At 40.6% G+C, this 21,903-nt stretch overlaps 1 protein-coding gene across 5 annotated transcripts in view; it reads right to left on the reverse strand.

Annotated features, from left to right (window-relative positions):
• The window catches only part of COBLL1 (cordon-bleu WH2 repeat protein like 1), a 483,290-nt gene that overhangs the window by 131,025 nt on the left and 330,362 nt on the right, over positions 1-21,903 (reverse strand). For all 5 annotated transcript variants that reach the window (XM_069225250.1, XM_069225248.1, XM_069225246.1 and 2 more), the window contains 2 exons: positions 11,943-12,119; positions 385-592 (listed from right to left, as the gene is read on the reverse strand). In XM_069225250.1, the coding sequence (XP_069081351.1) occupies positions 385-592; positions 11,943-12,119 (385 nt within the window). The remainder of the gene's footprint in view (positions 1-384; positions 593-11,942; positions 12,120-21,903) is intronic.

Raw genomic sequence — 21,903 nt, forward strand, 5'->3', positions numbered from 1 at the left:
AAAGTCTAAAGTGGGGCCACTGGTATAACGGAGTCCTGTTCTTTGACTTCAGTTTTGCCTGCTTGGTCATATATATTTCCCTATAACGACCATGGTCTAATGTAAAATGAAGGAACTGTTACTATTTCGGAATAATACAGAAGAGCCATTTAAAGGGTCGTGGTGAAATCAATTAAGTCAAATGTAATATTTTTAATTAGAAATGTAACTTATATTTGTCCACACATTCTTTAATCTCATTTTGTGTGTAGGTAAACTTTACACGCAGCCCTTATAAAAACATACAATTACTTTTATTTTAACATTTACATTTAAGTCTGAGAGCAACGTGTATTTACAAGCTACTTTAAACAACAATTTGGCAACAAAAACAGATACTATTACCTCAGGGATCACAGGAGTAGGCTTTTTGTTCTTTTCATCCAAATTCTTAGGCTTTAAAATAACCTTTTCCACATCAAGCATTCCAACTGGCATATTAGGCTTGAATTTAACCTGACTTCTCTCCTCTGAAACAACGTCTATTGTATACGCTGATGGGTTCAAATGATATTGAGCGCAAAGGAAAATCAACAAGTCCATCATGGGTTTGCTATGTGGAAGAACAAAAAAACAAAGAGAACAATAGGTACCAAATTAATCTCCGGATCGGACTGTGTACAAAGGTTTTATATAAGACTATCTTTAAAGACAGAATGACTGTTGATGGAGTTCAGGAAAACCTCTGTCTCCAGTGACCTAATCCAATGCAAATCATACAGAGCACTTATCCTTAGAAGGTTAGAAAATACTTCAATATTATAACGATGGAAGTCATTCATTTACAGAGTGGTTGTTACAAAATTCAGATGCGGCGAATTCGCAGGAGCCTTTGCTCATTTTCACATAAACAAATATTCAGAATATCAACACACAGTGGCAAAGTATGTGTGCAGCCTCGTACCAGACGTTTTACATTTTTTTTCCAGGGTAGTTATTCAGGCACGTCCACCTAAACTCATTTATGTTGTATTCAAACAAGGTATAATCGATTTTTTCAAGCACAACCACACTATAAATTATTATTTTTATCAGAATAAATCAGTGTTTTATGGTAACTTTCACAAGCCTCTTAGAAAGAGCACATTATTAACATTTAAGTTTAAATGTTAATTTTATTAAATGCTCCCAGCACAAAAAAAGGGGGATGCGAATATATAAAACATATGAAGTAAATATGTGCCTGTCAGTCTACCTTTACCCATAGTACACCCGAAGATAAAATAACCCAATTTGGCACCCCTTCCACTCTAGGAAGTGCCAATACGGAAAACCTTCTTCCCTCACCGACATTCGACATTTAAGATATTCAGAAAGGGCCAGATAATCTGTTTCTTTAAAAATGTTTCGTTTTACGTAATGTTCAACCCCAATGTTGACCGGGAATTGCTCTAATGCCGTCAGATCATTTCCTTTTACAATGCCAACAAGGCCCTCTTCCTGCACAAGATTTAAGCGCTGCTCGGAGACGAGCGAGAGTCTATAACTAGTCCCTCCAGTCGACTGATAGGTATACACTTGACAGTTCTGCCCAGCTTCGCTGTGTACTTGAGGTTGTCCCAGAAAAGTCTGAACAGAAATCTCACAAGCTGCTGCACCAGCATGGCTTGCTATCCCAAAAGATCTTCCAACTCTGTGACCTATTCCACTATTCGTGCTTTACCAGAGATTGCTGGCAGAACGCTCAACAACACTCTGAAGTCCTCCCTCTCCTCTTCATGTTTGGCAACCCCCTCCACAACCATACACGATATGAAGGTGATTTCCCATTTTAGTCGCCTGAAAAACTAGCACTTGGAATTTGCACATCAGCGCGATGCTGAAAGGGTCTCTCGCTTTCTCTCCATAACCTTCACAGCTACTTTTATCTTTGTTAATACTGCGATGCCTGCACGTACCACATTTATCTCATACAATTTCGCTCTAGTTGTGAGCACTAGATACTGTGCTTCATCATTAGACACCTCATGTGAATCTGTTTTCAATTTTCTGACTGGCTCCTAGAGGACTAAAGAACCCCTTTTTTGTTTCTTCTTTTCAGACACGTAGCAGGCTGCTAGGAAGTGGCTAATAAGAGAGACCGAGAAATCTAAACAAGCCAACTTCACATTGAGTTGAATCTAGGTTTCTCTGTTGAAGTCAACTGCTGCCAGAAGGTCCCATTGGAGCACCACTAAAGGGTAGAGTCTGGGCACGAGTTCTTCTTCCACCTGTGGCACCATCTGGCTACATGCCCACTTCTACCCGCTCAGACAGATTTCTCTGGTAAGACCTTCCACACACCTGGCATACTGGGTGCTGCAACGCTACTGTCAAGCCATTAACCCAAGACCTAGCATAACCTCTGGCTACTAGAAACCTTCAATTCTAACCAGGCTGCTCCCAGGCCTCTACAGTGGGTGGCCCAAGCAAGAAGTGCCACCAAATTCCAGGTTTCTTCTTTTGCACCTCACAAGTCAAGTGCAGGCCAGGGAAGGGAAAATGAAGGGGCGGCAGCAGAGTTCTGTATGTAAGAGAACACAGATCCAAACAATGGAGGTCTGCAAGTGAGAGCAGACTAAAGATTAGGTCCCTGCTTGGGATCTCCCACAAAACACAGCCCTCTGGGGCTTCACCTAGTAAATTATTCATATTTAACGTTACTCATTAAGCCACCCCCCAATCACCTGAGAGCTGTAAGAGGTTCAGAAATACAAAGAAGTGCTGATAAAAATAAAACCAACAAATAAAATCAATCATATTAGCCAATTACTTCAAGCAGCTACACAGATGGTGGGTTTGACTTTTGTATGGTAAATGTAGGGGTGCAACCAGACACAATATCCTCTAGCACACTGACAGACAGCAGTTAATTGCAAATATGCAGACACAGAAACTGCCTACATATATCTATGCACATACAGATCAACACATCTACAATTCACAGTGCTCATAGACCAGAGGACATTCAGGCACCAATGTGAACATACCTACAGGCACTGTAGACCTACACCTCCTGACATAGTCACCCACAGACACAGACCATAGAGATGTTGTGTTAGGTTGGTTGCATTTCTAAATCTGTATGCTGGTTTAATGATATCTCAAATGCTAGATGAAGAAGGACAGTGGGAAGGAAGTGGGAGACTAGTGAATGGAATGATCTTCCCCAAAACATGTTAGATGGCCATAGGCATGTGCCTGGCAAGAAGGATGCAGGGATGGAAAACATGCAGCAGGATACAGGGAGGAAGGAGCAATAGATGTATAAACCAAGGTGAACTAATAGTGTTAGAGATTAGGGCCTGCTGATGTTTTTTTTCAAGTGGTTAGAATGTTGGCTTGCAGGGCAAGCCAGTAAGAACTAGGCAGTCACTTAGAGGCTGACGTACACAGGAACAAATATAGTTCCACAGGTGCTGTCAGACAGTGCACAATAAGGTACAGAGGGGGTCATGAGATAGAAAGAAGAAAGAACGGATGTGTGTTTGCAGGCTTCCTGTCCACATATTTAGTCACTTTGTTGACAAAATCTAATTTGATGTTGATATTTCGAATTAAATAAAATTCTTCATCATTTGTATATTTGCTGGATGAATGTTTGTTTCCATATTTTTTGTGTATTATTTTGTGGTTCAAATCATTGAAAATGCCGAGGTCGGGGTCCCAGCTTTTGGTAATGATGAAGTGTGGGTGTCCCTGGATTCCAATAATGGTTCAATGGGGGTCCTTGGATTCCAGTAATGAATAAGTGGGGGTCGACAGAAGTAAAATGGTTAAGAATCATTGCTGTAGACTATTTCGAGAAGAACTGCATGTACTCACGAGTAGATTCAGACAGAAACGTTTTGGAGTCTGCCATCAGATGCCACTGGAGCCTAACAACTGGGCATTACAGTTTCGGTTTATAAAAAGTCATGGTTGACTTGTGGTCCAGGGGGTCTCGTCCAGGAAGGTAGTAGGACAGGGAGATAATGTGTTTAGGGTGTGGCACAGTTTTCAGTTAGGCCTTTTTCCAAAGTACCCTTCCGTTTGATGGCTGAATTAGCTCTGCTGCGGTGAAGGGAGTTGGTGGTCTTAAAAACTTGGCCTGGTTTGTTACTTAAATTCTCTAAAATCATCTGTGTTTGTTATATGGTACATAGGAAGCAGGGTCTCCTTGTAATGTGGTTGATATCTGTGATGCAATGGTTATATTTTGAGCAGGCATTATAAAAGAGATTTAAACCTAAAAAGACACAGCCAAGTACATCAAATAGAAAGTCCTACAAGTCATTCGGCATTATGGGCCCGATTACAACTTTGGAGGAGGTGTTAATCCGTCCCAAAAGTGACGGTAAAGGGACGGATATACCACCAGCCGTATTACGAGTCCATTATATCCTATGGAACTCGTAATACGGCCGGTGGTATATCCGTCACATTTGGGACGGATTAACACCTCCTCTAAAGTTGTAATCAGGCCCTTGGTTTCTTAATAGTGGTAGTAGACTCTTCCTGACCTGAAATATATTCCATTATGCAAGCACTTTCCTACAGCTTGGCATTCTTAGAAACTTAGAATTCTTAGAAACTAGACTTGGATTTATCCAAGTATCCTGTCAGCTTCTCTGTCAAGCAAATCACAAAGTTTGATACTATGTGCTGTAACATTGGGATTAATCTCACCCACTTTAACCAAACATAAGACCATACCTGATATCAAAAATTCATACGAAAGGCTAAGACCTGCTCATACTGCCTATGTGTGCTTGTTTAATGTTTAAGTGAGTAGAATCCTATCAGTGACAGCTAATGCTTTGTTTGAGTGTGTAGCTATGACAAATCCTATCCCATGGAAATCTATTACGTTATCAGGGATAACTCCCTCTCCACTATACCACCGTTGAAATGTGTTACATAGTAGATTCCATTTCTTGAAAAATCCACTCAATACCCTTAACTTACTTTTGAATATTAATTCTTTTTTTTTTTTTACAAAAAACCTACATATACAAATTTCAATGTAATTCAAGCCATTTTCAAAATCTCTTCACCACTATTACTTCCATACACGTTTGTTTTATTAATGTACAAATCGTGCAAACCGGACAACAAAACAGTCACTACAGAAATAGTATGCCTCACCATACTGTCATAATGCACACGTAACACCACAAAATGATATTTGAGGCAACCATTCCCCCATATTTGCATAGACAGAAAATTAGGCTGCCTATGCTGCTTATAATACAGGGTTTATCTGCAAGGCCATTGAATCAGGGAATGTGTATTGTTTGTGCATTTCATGTTCAAATGCCTCTAACCTCCAAGTCTCCCCCTCAAATAAATATATTGGAATTTGTCATTATCCTCGTTTCTCTGCTAAAATTGTGGACAGATCTGGCAATTGTTATGAATGCTTTCCACACCCTGTGAGGCTGATGATCCTCAAGGTTTATGGTTCAAAACTATTTTATTATTCCAATGCAAAATAATACAGAAATACTGTACACAGCAAGACCCCACTGCCCTGGGATGCTGCACAGAAAGAAGAGATACAGAAACATCCCAAACATTACCACAACTACTTCTCTCTCTCTTGTGGCCCCTCTGCCTCCTGCTCACTTCGACATAATGGGCCTCAGTATGACCCTGGCGGCCGGCGGTAAGCTGGCAGTAACACCGCCAACAGGCCTCTGGCTGGCGTTCATAATCCCAAGCACCGCTGCCCTGGGAATTATGAGTCCCAGGCCACCAGTCTGTCCATGGCGGTAAACACCGCCATGGAAAGGCTGGCGGTAAGGGGGACTCGGGGTGCCACTGGGGACCTGCACTGCCCATGCACTTGGCATGGGCAGTGCAGGGGCCCCCAGACACAGCCCCATCGCGCATTTCACTGCCCGAATTTCAGGCAGTGATGTGTGCGATGGGTGCTACTGCACCCACTATACATCAACATTGCCGCTGGCTCTATTACGAGCCGGCTGCAATGTTGATGTGACTTTTCTGCTGGGCCAGCGGACGTAAACACTGATAACGTCCGCTGGCCCAGCGGAAAAGTCATAATAGGGAGCCAGAGATACCGCCAGCAGTGGCAGTATACTGGCGTCCGTAGCTTCGGCGGTCTTTGGCCAAGACCACCGAAGTTGTAATGAGTGCCTATGTGTTTATGTGTCATGAGACCCTTCTGTGAATCCTCAAAATGTTTTACTGTCACAGAGTCTAAAAATAGGAATCCGACATTTAGATTTAATATCATGCCTTATTTTCTGCAATTGCTAATAAGAGTGTTCCTAAATAGATTTTGCTTTGAAATAGCAAGTACATTCTATCAAACGTATATCTAAAATGAGCTTGATATCCATAATTTTGACTCTATAAGTTGAATGCCATTATGAGACAAACCTTAACAATAAGTAAGAAAAAAGAAACATACAATAATGATTAAAGATAGCACTTGAGAGTGCATACTCTAACTTGAGAATAGCTATGAAAGTAGAAGATTGTGAGATTTTTTATACTCTGTCTAGAAACTTGGGGAACCGGCTTTGTAAAAGATGTGAAGTTGTGATTGAGGGGACCGAAGGGAAGCGACAGGCGAATCCAGTCTTCCTCGGCTGGCTTTGTGACAATGGAGCAGAAAAGAAAGGTCAGGCGGCTTTGGGACAATGGAACAGAAAAGAAAGGTAAGGGTGGGGGTGGGAGAGGCAGATTTAGGCACACAGCATTTAGGGACAGGAGGTCGGGAGTTCAGCCTCATGCAGACTCCTGCACTGGCAGGGATAATTTGTCCGTGAGCTATCCACCTACATGTGAAGAGGGTGGGAGGTAACACCACAATAGGACAGGTGACAGTAGCTACTGGTGTATAAGCGGTAGTCGAGGGGATGGAGAGTCAGATGCGGGCGTATCCACCCCTTGGGCAGCCAGGGTGGAGCACAGGGAAGGGGAAGACAAAGTTTGGGGCTTTAGAGCAGGACATTTGGGGATGGCTTTGCAGAGCGAGAGACTGGAAAATGCAAGCACAATGGTAAATGAAAGAAGAAAGAATGAGGTTCTGGGGACTTGGTTAGGCAATGGTTGGTACACCTTGAGGATTTGTTTAAGGGAGGTGTATTTGTCAGGAATTTGTTGTATTAGTAAGGTTGATACTATGTTACATTTTTATTTGAGTAAAGTAAAGTAGTAAAGTGGCCTTTCACGCTTTATGGTGGTTTGTGGTGTGTGATTATTTCACGAACAAATGCAGTCACATGGTAATGTCATACAGAGAAGTACACAAACCATAATAAGCTCAGAATCAATTATAGTGCAACAGCAGAAATAACAAGTTGTTAGCTGCAGCTTTAAAGCTAATGGATCTTTTCCAAGCAAATAAGAGAGCCAAGCCAGTGCATGAAAAGAGCAAAAATCGAGAAAAGCTCACTTGATTTGTTTATTTATTTGAAGCTGCATTTAAAAAAGCATTTCAACAAGAAATACTCTGCATAGCATCAGTTACACATTAACTAACCATCAATTAGTATACGAACTCAGCACAGATACGGTAGCACAAATACCACATATATACAGTTACAGTGCCATATTTGGCGTGGAAGGAAGGTTAATGTGCAGTTAGTTAATAGCTACAATTTTGCAACATGAGGTATTTCTTGAGAGCACTTCAAGACTTGAGAGTCTTGAAGAAGGTGAGCTACAGATAAAGGTATATTGCAGCTGAGAGAAGGTACAGGCACAAACCAAATCCTAAAAACAGCAGACATCATTTCCATATTTAAAAAAATCTATGAAAGAGCCAATATTTTGGGCTTTTGTATAGTGGACAATAGTTCTCCTGCTTCAGTAACAGACAGTTTAGGTACGAAAAGTCAGCATAAATACAGGAGTTCCTCATACAAACAAACAGAGCATGGACGGCAGTTGTGCAGGTGTGTGTCACGCAGAGGCAAAACAAAGGACAGGCGCAGTACAGCAGATGAAGCAGCCGCGCATGCTTCAAAGGGTAAGCATAGAGATTTAATTTTTGGTTCTTTGTATTGTCACCCTAAGGCATTCACAGTGGGATAGAAAAAGAACAATAAATAAATGTTAAATTCATGTTGAAACTGGAGCCTCTGACTCATTTTAATGAGAATGTAAGAGCAACGAAGCAGCATAAGCAGTGCTAAATGTGAGAGCACCAGCCCTGAAAAGCAAAAAAAATACTTTGTTTTGATACTTGTGCTTTTCTGGGTGAGAGAGATGTGGGTGTAGGCGAGCAGGCAAAAAAGCACAACATCCCTTTTTATTTGTAGGCCCTATTGAGAGATGTATGGAATTTACTAGGACTTATAGCCATTTAAAAAATCTGTTAATACATCCCAGCTATTTTTAGCAAGAAAAACAAAACTTTCAGACCCATTGCTCGTAAATATGCAATGTATTATTTTCCTTGGTAAAAAAATACATTCTGCTTATTAGTGGAAGCTGTCTTTTTCTGTTACTACCGATCTGAGTGATGGAACATGCAGCAGGCTGCACATCCATTTGCTCCAACAGCAATTGGGAATTCACGGACTCCTATCCAATCTTTCGCTCCAGGACTCCCAATTGTTAACTAAGAGACACCCCTAAAACTGTGACCTCTTTCCCCCAAATCTTGCTAGCGTATTATTCTACACGATTAGACAAAATTATCAATATAGAAATGTTTGTATTCACAAACCGCTAAAGGCCTTCAGTGGGGCAGCAGATGTATCTACCCTGTGCAATCGCTCATGACTTACTTTCCATATCTTATCTGGTAAAACAGTAAGAAGTTGAAACAGGCTATACTGCCGATTAGGTATATCATTCAGACTGGAAGACTAAAAAAAAAACATTGGTCACATTTGACATTATATGAATAAGCGCGTGCATGCTTTATTGCTGTGTGGAGGCCAACAACAGAATGTGTTAGTGTAGCAACAGTGTAGCTACATTTTTCACACACTCCTGTGGAACTGGTGGGTTTGGCAACTGCATGACAGTGTGCAATATCCATAGACAAGAGGCCACAGTAATGGCAATATAATGCTGTACAAATCTCCTGTTAACATAATACATGTGATCGATTGCACTAAACTTCAAGCGTACTTTGGACAACACACTACAGGAGTCACAAAGCACCAACAACTACTACTTTAGTTTTTACGCCTGAGCTAGGCACCATCTAGAGAACGTGAGCACAAAACGACCATCATTCTCAGGCTGTCTGAATCTCTCTCCCCCATCTGCTTCCCTGTCATGGTTTTTCATCCAGACCAGTTGAATCAGAAGGGTGTGGCATGGTTTTGAATGGCATTAATGTGCAGGTGTTACTCACATCACACAGGCCACCTGCCAAATGCAATTCTCAAAGAAGCTGGTGTAGGCGAGGTTTTACATGTTAGAAAATAACCCCTAATTTAAACGTGTTCCAGTTACCACGACTATGACAGCTATTCATATTTGCAGAATACTAGTGCACGTTTATTTTATGTGGCCAAGCCTGGCATTCTCTGTCTGTGCTTATGTGTTTTTTTCATTTCAGAAAAGTCATCAAATATGAGGTCTAAACTGTGATGTCTGTACAAGTAGAAAATGCAATATTTGCGTTCTATTGATGAAGCAATACTCAGGATGTTCCTTTCTTTTGTACTTTTCCATGATTACCTGCTGATGCTCGACGTATAGCATTTGTTAGATGAACAACCAATTCTAATGCTGTGCTACATAAAATGTCAGTTTGCTTAATTAAATATCCACAATCCAACTAATGAACTCTATTAGGAATCAGGTGTCTCTATAACTAATTTGTTTACCAAAAAATTGCTTTATGAGTTTGACTGCTTTATGTTTTATATGTTTGCAACATTGCTAATCGAACCTTGTTATGTCACATCCTACAATGAAATGTGTATAGCTTCTGTCCCCTGTACCTTGTTTTTTAGATGAGCTAGTTCATTTTGGGCTTTCTATGGCAGACTCTGCTCTGGTCTTTTTATTGATTATACTTTCTTTAACTTTCGAATGGAGTAGACTCAATGTTTATTTTATTTGTACTTAGACTTTCTTTGGACTTTCTTGAGAGGCAGACCGTATGCCAATCCTCTTGCGGAATTATACTTTAATTTATTTTAATTTTATAATTCACAATTGACATATTACTTTTTTTTCTGCAATGATCATATTTGTGAACAAATGTATGAAGCTTTAACCTGGGATCTTGTCTCATGTGGGTTGGTTTATTAGCCTTAAATTAAGTCTTACAAAGAATCGCAAAGTCTTACGAAGACTTGCACAGTCCCCATTTTGCATTTCAACCCTTTTAAATAGTTAATTAGAACTTCGACAAATTTGAGGTGGCAAATGTGGGAGAACAGAATAATGAATTGAATTAACAATATTTAAAGTAAATAGTGAAAATGTTTGGTTGGTGGAAAATTGGAGAATCTTGGAGATTTTTTCGAATATTGCCAGAGTACAAGAAATTGTTCTATGGAGGGGTATCTTCATTTCCGATGAGAAGTTCTGTACATGAGACACTGCTGAATCATAGTTTGCATACACATCTGTGGCTTAAAGAATGGCATATGGCTATTAAAGGTGATAAGTTGAAATTTCCTTAGAATGGTACACTTGATGGGAAGAACCCTGAGTTTTTGAGGCATGTCATGTCTGATATGAGACCACAAATGAGACATGCGCAGTTTAAGACACTGAATGAACAGTATTATGTGGCCAGTGAGTAAAGACACAAGTAAATGTAAAAGGGTCAGATTGGTAAGGCCATGAATAACTGGTTGCAAGTTATATTGTGTTTTTAAGGAATGAGTAGTGCTGTGAGAACGTATTAGAAACTGGGGGAGCTCTTCCTGTGAATACTACAAACTCAGACAAAAATAAAATAAAAGAGTAAAATAGAAAACAAAAATGAGAAGAAGGATGAGAAAAAGAGTGAGAATGGAAGTGGCCCTAGGGAAGATGATGATTATATAATTGATTTGATAGTCATGATGAGAACAGAGAATTTTGTCTCATGCAGCTTTGTTCATTAGGCTTGGTCTAAATCTTACGAAGACTCACAAAGTCTTACAAAGACTCAACAGTCACAATCTTGTACATCAACCCTCTCAATTAATTAATTAGAGCGTTGACAGTGGCGTACTTGGTGAAGAAAAACAGTATACAGATTTGTTACTGCAATTATAGCCAACGCAGACAAGCACCAAGCAGAGTTAAATGTTCTGACCTCACTGAACCCGTGGAAGAGCCTCAGCAAACATGCACCACGTGGACCTCTATTGCTGGTGGGGCATAAAATAAGCCCAAAGTTGTTGCCTCACAATTTTAGATGAAAGGAGTACAGCTGCCTGATCCCTACTGCTTTTCCTTCTGACTTTATTAACAATGGTTCAACACTTCAACCACGTTCTGTGCGATAGAAAGGTTACAGTGATACTACACTGGAGCAAGTGATACAACTATTCTTGCAAAAATGAATGTCAACAAATGCCCCTTGGTCCACAATAAAAAAGAAGCAGTAGCAAACTATATGAATCAGATGGCATATCCTATATAAAAGTTCACCTTAGGAAGCATGCAAGTAAATGGAAGCACTTTTATGGCAAAGCATTGTTCTATGAAGCTTCCAGTCATTCAGTGATCCATGATCAATTTATTTTATTATCACTGCAATTGTTTTTCTACTGTTGCCTACCACTGCACTCATTTAACTTTTAACTACTACAAAACCCACACTGGTCCACATGCACTGCTTGTTCTGAATAGGTCCAAAATATGCAAATAATGCTGGTTTCATCCCAATAATTACAAATAACGTTTAAGGGTTATCATTTAAAGAATAGCACAAGGGTTAGTCTAAAGCCAAACAAGTGTTGAGTTGTAGCAGAAAAAAACACAAAAAGCAAAGGGTAATTTACCTGCCATTAACAGAAGTAGATGTAGTTACATCATTGGGAAGAACAACTGTTAACTGTATGTCTCTATCAAGGTTCTCCTTTTGCTCCATCATTGCCGACTCCAAATCGAATGTTGAAGAACCTACAGAAGATCTTACATCAGCTGGCGGTCGAGGTGCTTTTCCTTTAGTTCTTCTTCTGGAAAATTTGTATAAAAAAGTCAGTACATTAGCAAACATGATTTGTGTAATTGATTATTGGAATAAATATATTTGACATGATTTGTTGTCAACATTAACATTAGAGAATTATATAGTTTGTGCGTTTTGAGTACCAATATATTTAATTGATATATTCTACAGATTGAAGCCCAATCCAAGGACCAGGATGAGTAACTGGCTAGAGCTGTGTGGTCTTGCATATTAGAAAGTTCATATTACAAAGTGTAGGAAGTCATCCTTTTTTCCCTGTTCACCCCCATTTTATGACTGATGCAGATGGTTACTGACCAGGCCAGTGCTCTATTCTCTAAAGGTATATGGTAACTGGTATAGCATATGGCAGGGCATGTATGTTTAGAGTACTCTGTGGACTTAATAAACGTACGTGTGCACTGATGTGGAGTGTGGTGTCATTTTGAAGCCAGGCATGCTTGCAGGCTGGTTTTAAAACAAAACTGTGTCTAAAGTACAGAACTACTTTTTTATAACTTACAGTAATGTATAAGTCACCCTTAAGGACTGTCCTAGGTGCCCCATAGGTATGGTGTCTTGTTAACTAAACAGGGACAATATAAATGTGTTTTATATACCCTGGAAAGGAAAAATAGCCAAACTAATTGTACCCTAATATAGTGCTGCTAGCTCCATAGGCTAACATGGGAAGAATTTATTAAACTTAACAAAATCTAGTGTTTAATTGGAGCGAACTAGCAATATTATTCAAAGCATCAAAAAATAATGGTTACAATAAAACTAACATCTTTCCAAGGTCAAATTTATTATAGCTACCACAGGAAAGTAGTTTTAGAACTTACTATCCTCAAGTTATCTAAAGTAGCCATGTAACAGCGTCTTCTGATTGGTCAGCCTTTAACAGTCTGAAACCAATCTACTACAGGAGAAGGTGTGAAGAGGCCTGGGCTGAAACAATAAAACCATTTGGTGGGAGGAGATTTGCTTTCTGGGGAAGCAAGGGATTTGAAGCCAGCCAGGAAGATAAGCTGGACTTCAAAGGCAGAAAAGCAGTTATCACAGGACCCAGGCCAGCCCCATGTCCTGGAACCACCAGCCAGATAGGACCCTCCCCTTCCTAATTAAATTACGAGAGGGGCTGGAAGTAGAAAGAAGCCAGATGTTAGCCACAGCTCTGGGTTGGGTTAAACAGACACACTCTCCAAGAAGAAAATTCCTCCATTTTGATTTTTGTCAAAAACAGTGCATTTTGGGTGAAAAATATGCCACACTTTTTAGGAAATGGTCATAGCAGAGGAAGGTAAGCTTACCCCCACTGGTTGGGGTGCACCAACCACTTTGCCAGCCTAGAATGGAGAATACATATAGGCAAGCTGCATGAGCTCCTCAGGTCACTGCCTGAAACATCAGAAGGAAAAATAATGCCTAGCTGGACCCTTGGTCTGCACCTCCTGCACTCTCAAAGCTCCACAAAGAAAGGACTGTGTCTGACTCAAAGGGAAAAAAGTAGACTCCCTGATCAGCAACAGGTAACACAGAGCTGGAAGAAGTCACCTGCAAGACCAAAGAGAGGATCACCCCAGTTGACCAGTGGTAACTGGATTTTTCCTGGTCTGTGAAAGTACATGTGGGAAACTGAGTTCTAGCCACCAAGAGGCAACCCAGAGTCTCAGAACTCCTGGCTGGCGCTACTGGACGTGTATTTTCCCCAAAGGAACTCAGAAACAAGAAGATCTGAAAGTCTGGAAACTTTCTACAAAGTTTTGCTGAAAAGCTCCAGGAGGAGACCAGCTCGACATCAAGAATCAAGCCGCCATCGTCGAACTGCGAATTTAATTGAACATGCTGGTTTGTCCCACAGAAAGCACGGAGCTCCTTGCCATCTACTCCAAGGACAACGAATTTCCAGGGTCTCATGAGGCAATGCACTGCAGCAGGCCGCCATCATCAAATTGAACTCTGGATTTGAGGAACCCAAGGACTCAACGTCGAGAGAGAAGCTCCAAGTAAAAGGCTAACGGTGCTGGATAACCCATCCACTGAAATCTAAATCCCATTATGTCCTAAGGGATTTAGATTTCAGCAGAGTGTATATCAGTCGCCGCTATGACAGAGTAACCCCTCTGCCAATATCTAAATCAGGCCTTCAGTCCAAAGGTGAACTTTTGACAGGGACTTAGCGCTCACCCTATCCAACCCGTGCTCCATCGTGGTCGGCTTAAAACCTTGGCTTTGCCCTGGTCCAGCACAACCAGACAGCTGCAAATGGCGCTTAATGCTTTTCGGTGCTAGAATGCACATTTTGAAATTTTATCTTTAAAAACTTATATCTCTGGCTCCCTACATTGGTTTTTTTCATTCTGGTGTCATTTTAAAAATACAAAATGTTCTCTAAATTTAGAAATTGGCGTTGGATTTCTATTGTTTTGTGTCTTTTAATTCATTACTGTTTTGGTGCTATTAAATGCTTTACACTTATCTGTGTCCTAAGCTAAGCATGACTTGTTACAAAGCTACCCAAAGGTGAGGAAGAATGAATTTGAGAATTGACTGAACCTTATTGCTGATTGTGGTATTATTACTAGCTGAAGGTGCATACCTCCACTAACGACTAATTCATTTTCCTACACAAAGAATAAGAAAAAAGTTACTCACCTGTAACCGACAGGTTTGAGCTTGAGGCTATTCTAGTTTCACATGTTGTGCACTTTCCACCATTTAGTGCTTGGGTGTTCAACCACAGGTGGAATATGTATGGCTCATGGTCACCTATGCCAAATTAAATTGCTGATTAAAATTAAAATATAAGGTTCTTACTACCTATTTTTACGCACCTGACAAGCAATGATAGAAAGCATACATTCTAGAAATCATATTAATATATAAACATATTTATAGAGAATAGTTATAAAACAGTAGTGGTCGTCATTGTGTACTTACGATTCAACAACAATTTCAACTGAAAAACTGTGTTTGGCAATAACTCTGGATCCTGTAAATGGATCTGCACAAAATTAGGCACTCGTTTAGTATATGCAACCTAAGTCTAGAATGCCAATTTCTCAGCAGTTCTGTGTATGGTGTAACAAGTTTAAAAGGAGGTGGTGGTGGGGGAGGAGTGCGGGGGGGGCTAAGAGAGTTTTTTCATGTTAGCTTCCACATTAAATTTTCCTTATCTCTACGGCAAACACTACTACACAGATTTCCACCCAAATTTCGATAATACAGTACTTTGCTCAGAAAGTGCCTTTCGTTGGTCTTTGTGTACTCTGTCCACTAGTCGTTTTGGGGCTACCAGAATTAGAATAAAAAATGACAAAGCCCTTTGACCTAGTTGCTTTGGTAATATGTTTCATCAATGTGACGCAGCATCAACACACAACAAGAAAGAAAAAAGTGCAATGACATGTGTTCGCCCATACGCATCATGATGCTATGGCAACCCAGCAATATGACAATATGAGCGTCATTGTGCATCTGCGTCATTGTGCATGCATATAGAACTGCAACAAGAGGGGTGAGCGAGCAATGATGGGGGAGAAATTAATGTGGGTGGCAACGGAGTGGGTGGGGGAAAACGAAGATGCTTGAGAAGATGGGTGAAACAAATTAAAACAAAAATGGCAATAGGAGATAGGCAAGTAAAGCCTATCATAGAAGAAGAAGAGAAGGGTTTGTAACAATATGAAGTGTATGTGGGAGCAGGCAGGTAATTGTGGGCGAAGCAGAAAATGAGAAATGGAGAAGGAAAACACCTGCACTCTCATGGGCACTGAAATGAAAAGAAATAAGAAAGTTCCTTGTATGTGAGCGGTAAAGAAAAACAGTCAGCAAATTAAAAGGATGGTAAAAAAGGAAAGTTCCAGGAAGGAACAGACGCAAGAACAGGAAGTGAAGCCATTGAATAAGAAGCAAGCAAATTATACTGATGAGAAAGCCACTCAAAGGTAAGAAATGGACTCTCCTAAAGCTGACTGCAAGTTCTGGCACGTCCACAGTGTTTTTTTTTTTTTTTTAAAGAGAGAGCTAAAAGCAAACTGTAGGTGGGACATAAAATGTGCTTAGCTGCCTTAATATGACACTTCTGTACATACTGTTGACTGAATTCACAAATTAAATATAGGGATTTCTGTTAATCACATTTGAATTGTTCAAGACAAGATGAAGGGGATAAAAAAAAAAAATCGCTTTTGCTTTATATTGAAATCACTATCTTAACATTCATAGTGTTTCTGAAAATTGTGAACATGAGAAAGCGTTTCCTGTTGATGAATATAAAATGGCATCCCCATGATGGCTATTTTTTAAATTGCAATTTCTCTGGCAAAAATTAATTATTATTCCTGGTTTGTTACCTCCATTATCAATGTTTATCAATCGGTTGTAGCACTAATCTGGGGTTGGGCACCTCTGATGCTGCCTCCCTTTGGCTGTGGATTTTTTTCCACTGTGTTAAAATCACAGCGTTGACCAAAATCTCGATTTTTGCTGCAAATTATAATATAAAATTAGGTAAAACTATCAAGGCTAAGTTTGGACGAAGGCTATGGAAGGATTCACAGCTTGTGGCTGAAGGTAGTTCCTGTCCATCCGTGTGGGTTGAGCATAGAGACTATGTGCAATGCAGTACAGGTACCGGTCAGGTGGATGCAGTAAGTAAAGAAATACTGAGAAATCCACAAAAAAACAGAAAGATTACTTGTAGTTCAGCAAGGACAGACCTGAAAAAACTCTGACATTCACTAGTTACACTAGGTAAAGCGCACCTTACCTAATTTGCCTGTAATGCTCTGTACACACATTTGTCAATGGCAAAGGAAAACAAGCATTAGTAAAGCTGATGCAAGATCCTTTGGCTTTGTCAAATGTAATTAAGAAAAAAAGCCCTATGATACGGCCATTTTACACAGCAGCCTGTGCAATATGTGTAAAAACAGCTTGGGGGTTAAGGGAACAAGTAAATTGAGGGAAGAGGGCGGGGTGGGAAACAAACACACAGCGGGAGACGTTGGCCAAACAATGGACAGCAGGAGGAAGCCAGGTGTGGGGAACAAACAACAGGCAGCAGGAGGAGGGCGGCGATGCAGAGGGACTAAAGACACAGGAACTCTGTAAGAGTGCATGTAAAAAGGAAAAAAATAAAGAGCAGCTGCAGGAGCCTCCGGACAGTTGAAGAACACTGGTCATGGACAAGGAGCTCTACTTGTTAATGCTCCCCTGAAGGCACACACAAAGAAAGCCTCAGGAGAAGGAAGAGGTGAGGAGAATGTTCTGAGCAATAGGAAGCAAGGAAGTGAGAGTGACGTCCGAGCCAACCTATGGTAAGTAATGGGCTCTATACCTGTTTTGATTTTTTGTTTTGTTTACAACAGATTTTGCACGAGCTGTGCAGGCGAAACCTAAAAAGACTGCCTACAAAAAAGAAAAAAATTGTGAGGAGCGCGTTATCGCGTGTGTTGCTCATTGCATTCTATAATTGGTGAATTTTAAGTATTTTCTGTGTTTTGTACCCTGAATTAAAACAACCTTTTATTCATCAGTGGATTACTAGGTGCATATGGGTATGACAGACCAATGCCTTTTGGCTCCTGAAACCCGTCAGTCTGTTATACCTAACTGCATCTATTAAAACAGATGAATTATTGGCTGCAAGATGGCTTTTTTCTTATCTGGAGTACCTTTGAATATAAATGTATATTTACAATTCATCATGGTCCCTCTGTGCCTAGTTTGAAAGCATTCAGATATTATTAGAAGGTATACTCTGAACCTCAAATCTCAGCTACTGTAACGCTTCAACAGATACAAAATATGGTTGTCTTTACTTTATCACTGCTAATCAGTGCTAAAGTGCTTGTGTTTTCTCTTTTAAAACATGGTAAAATTGGCTTACACCTGATTGGCATATTTAATTAACTTGTAAGTCGCTATCAAACTGTTATACCATATATCCAAGACTGGTAAATTAAATGATACTAGTGGGCCTGCAGGAATTATTGTGCCACCTGCTTACATAGCCCTTTAAAAACATGTCTCAGGGCCGCCCTTGCAGCCTGCTTGTGCAGTTTTAAACTGCCAATTTAACTTGGTAAAATAAACCTTTTAAATACATATACATATATAGACCATTACACGCTCTTGAGACTGCGTGCGGCGCTTCGCTACTCTGCTTTCCAGGTTTTGACTACAGGTGTATCAGGGCCTTCTATACCTGTTTTACCAAACGTGTTCTTTACCTTACGCACCTGCTGCTGCTTGGGCAGCCATACTACTCACAGGTCTACTACTCTAAAAAGATAATTTTTACTTTCTCAAGCCCACTCAACTGATCATAGGGCACCTTCGCTACTTACCATCACTACCTACCTACACTGGCCGGACGGCCCAGCCTTGATGAAGTCACCTGTGTGACGAAACACGTGTTGGCTGTATCTCAATGATGACACAATGATCTCTAACACCTACAAATAAAGACACCATCTACAAACAAGACTTGAGACTTTTTTCAACTTCATACTTCCTCCAACCTGCAACACAACATCAGGAATATCTATTCTTGCTATACTGTAGGACATTACATTCTGTGTGCTGTGGCCATCTTGTCCCATTAAATACATATACATCACCACTAAGTTAGTTTCTTAACATCCCATAAGCAGAGTGCATTGTGTTTAAAAAAATTGAACATGTATCTTTAAGCTGTACATGTCCTGGTAGTGAAAACCTCACCATTTTGATTTTCACTACTGTGAGGACTACCTCTCCTATAGGATAACATTAGGTTACCTTATTACATTTAATATGTGATAACTTCTGTTTGGAAGCGGATGGAGATGTCATATTTGGCGTCTAAGGAATTATAATTTAAAGTCCTTCTGAATGTTAAAGGCAGATGTTAAGTCACAACTCTGTAAATTCCACTTTTAGAAAGTTGGAATTTTCTTGTTCTAAGCATTTGGTGCCCGCAGACTGTTTCCTGAATCACATGACTAGGTGTAATTGGCAAAGAGCCTTTCTGTATTCCTCACAGGCAGCTACACAAGAGCATCCAAGGCAGGATAGGGGGTGGAGCTGGACGCAGCCCCATTTGCTTTTCTAAAGAGCAGCCTCAACTCACACACAAAAGTTCATAGCAGCCTATTGTGACTGCAGATAGAAGAGGGCAAGGAGGCATGAAATGTCTGACACTTATGTGGGAGGAAAGTTCCAAAAGTTTCTTCCACTTCAAAGCTGGTAGAAGGTATAAAATGGGACCCTCAGCCCCACTCTTCTGTACCCTCCAGGGCCTGTGGACCTTAAAAATTCTAAATATACTTAAATATCTTCCTTCCCTCCTTTTAAATTAATTTTCACAGGCTGCACTCTACTTGCAGGCCACTTGCTTCCGTTTGTGGACATTCCAGTGTTTACTTAATTTACAGTTCTAAAACAGCCATCTGACATCTTGTGGTGGTATATTAATAATCAAGTATATCATAAAATAAATGCAAAATGGCCAAAGTGCATGAGAACACATTGGCATGCACTAGCTGCCATCTGTGAATTATTTTTCTGGTACTTTGAAGCAGTATCATTCAAACATGGCCGGTTGTGCATTTGTATGAAGAAGGACTGCTGTGCTGCCAGAGAACTCTCTAGCTGTCTGAAAATGAAGACTGGATCTGCTCCCTTCATCCCAGGCTACCTGTGTGATTCCAAGGCCTAGTTAGCTTGGAGCTACAGGAAGAGAATAAGTTCCAGAGGCATCTCTGCAACAGCCCAGCTAACCTGCTGCACTGCCCACCAGCAACAAGAAGCTCTGTTCAATAAGTCTCTTTGCGTTACAGTAACCACCAGTGATGACCAGCAACGTAAAATCTGCACTTTGCGCTTCGACATTGACAGCCTGCGGTGGCAGCTAATGCAGGGCTCCAGCAACAATTGTCAATGACACCCGACAGGATCTACACACTACATCAATAACTGACCTTGATGCCAGGCCAGCTCTTCATGCTACAGCAACTACCATCCACAATACGCTCCCTGCTCATCGCAGCCTCCCCCACCATGAGCTGGACTCTTTGAGCCATACTTTAAAAAGGTAACTTTTTCAGCAGGGCTAACCTGGCCCCTGTATCCGGTTTGCACTCCATCATGATTGGCCCGAACTTGTGACATTCACCTGTATCGCACGATCAGATAACCTTGAGTGGCGCTTTGTGCCTTTAGGTGATATACTTACCTTAAATCTTTGAAATTGCAAATATGCAGTTCTACTGCCGTTTTGGGGTCAAATTATTTATTAAATTCTACTCTATTTTTCTAAACTGGTGTGGGACTTTTCTTGTGTTGTCTTTTTACTTTATTACTGTTTGGGACATCATAACTTTACACACTGCCTTTAAGTTAAGTCTAACTCCATTTGTGCCAAGCTACCGGAGGGTTAAAGAACACATTAATTTAGTGACTTTCTATTTCACCCTGCAAGGATTGTGGCTGTTGCTTGTGGGTTGAGGAGGTTAAAATCCTACAACCAGTGTTTCAGGTTTCAATATTTTTCATTTCTCAATTTAAGCATATAACATACCCTTCATTGCCCTCTTGTTTCCCTTCCTCTCTTGGTTTCCCAGGACCCACCATAAAACACTAGTGCATGTAACTTATTTAATGTATTTTTGTCTGGAACAGATTCAAGTCCGTATTCATGGGGACCAAAGATTTACTCCTCCATCCTGAGATGTATCCCTTGGAAGGAACTGCATCACCCTTAATGGTTTTGGACATATGAGCGACTGAGTGTCTTTGGTTGTAAATTCCAATAGCACACTCCAATGAATCCAAAACCAAAAACTCTTTTCCTCTACTTGCTATATCATAGGCCAATGGTTCCCAATATTTTGACTTCTGTGGACCCCCACTTTATTATTACTGTAACCCGGGAAGCCCCAATTAAATCATTATTGGACCCTCCCCTCACTAAGTCATTACTGAAAGCTGGGGACCTAATCTGTTAATATTATTTAATTTTCTAAGTAGTTGTGGATCCCCGTCAGAAGGCTTTGCGGACCCACAGCGGTCCCTGGACCACAGGTTGGGGACCACTGTCACAGTGTATATCTCTACTCCCAACTTCTTCCAAAGTCAATAATACTAGCCTAAAACTGCTAGGTGTGGTTTGGGGGTCAGACTGTCCTTATGTTTACAGGATTGTTTGGTTTGCAGTGAAAACTAAAAGGCTTGCCTTTTCATACCCTTCCTAAACCTCCATATTATTTTAGGCACCCAGCCTAATATAGCCCCATTATTCATATTCTAAACTGTGGTTTTGTCTCCTTTAGTACAGTTTACCAGCCCCATTGTTCGAAGGTCTCTCACCACTTATTGGACAACCGGAGCTGGATGCACAAAGAGGAGTTGATTAATTTATCCTCACTCCTTCCCTGTTGTTTGTCATTTGACGCTGCATTATGAATTGAATACTGAGGCACCTTATCTTACATGCAGATACTGACAGTGCGAGCAGCCTTGCAGTCCTAGCACATCCGTAAATTCCTCCTCAGAAGACGCTGCTTAATGCAACGTAAGGTAAACCTTTGCATGAATTTAAGCACACTGTTTTAAACATATGCTAGGCCTGTTTTTTAATCGATCCTTCCTTACCACACAGGTTGCACATACCCCCATGTCCTGATGAAGACCCTGCCTGATGGTTTTAATTAATTCACTTCCTATACAAAGGGCTGAAACGTCAACGCTCTTTAGTTGTCAGGACAAAAACTCAGACTCCTCCTTGGGACTTCTAAGGAATC

The sequence above is a fragment of the Pleurodeles waltl genome, chromosome 3_1 (genome assembly GCF_031143425.1).
Source record: "Pleurodeles waltl isolate 20211129_DDA chromosome 3_1, aPleWal1.hap1.20221129, whole genome shotgun sequence".
Taxonomy (NCBI): Eukaryota; Metazoa; Chordata; class Amphibia; order Caudata; family Salamandridae; genus Pleurodeles; species Pleurodeles waltl.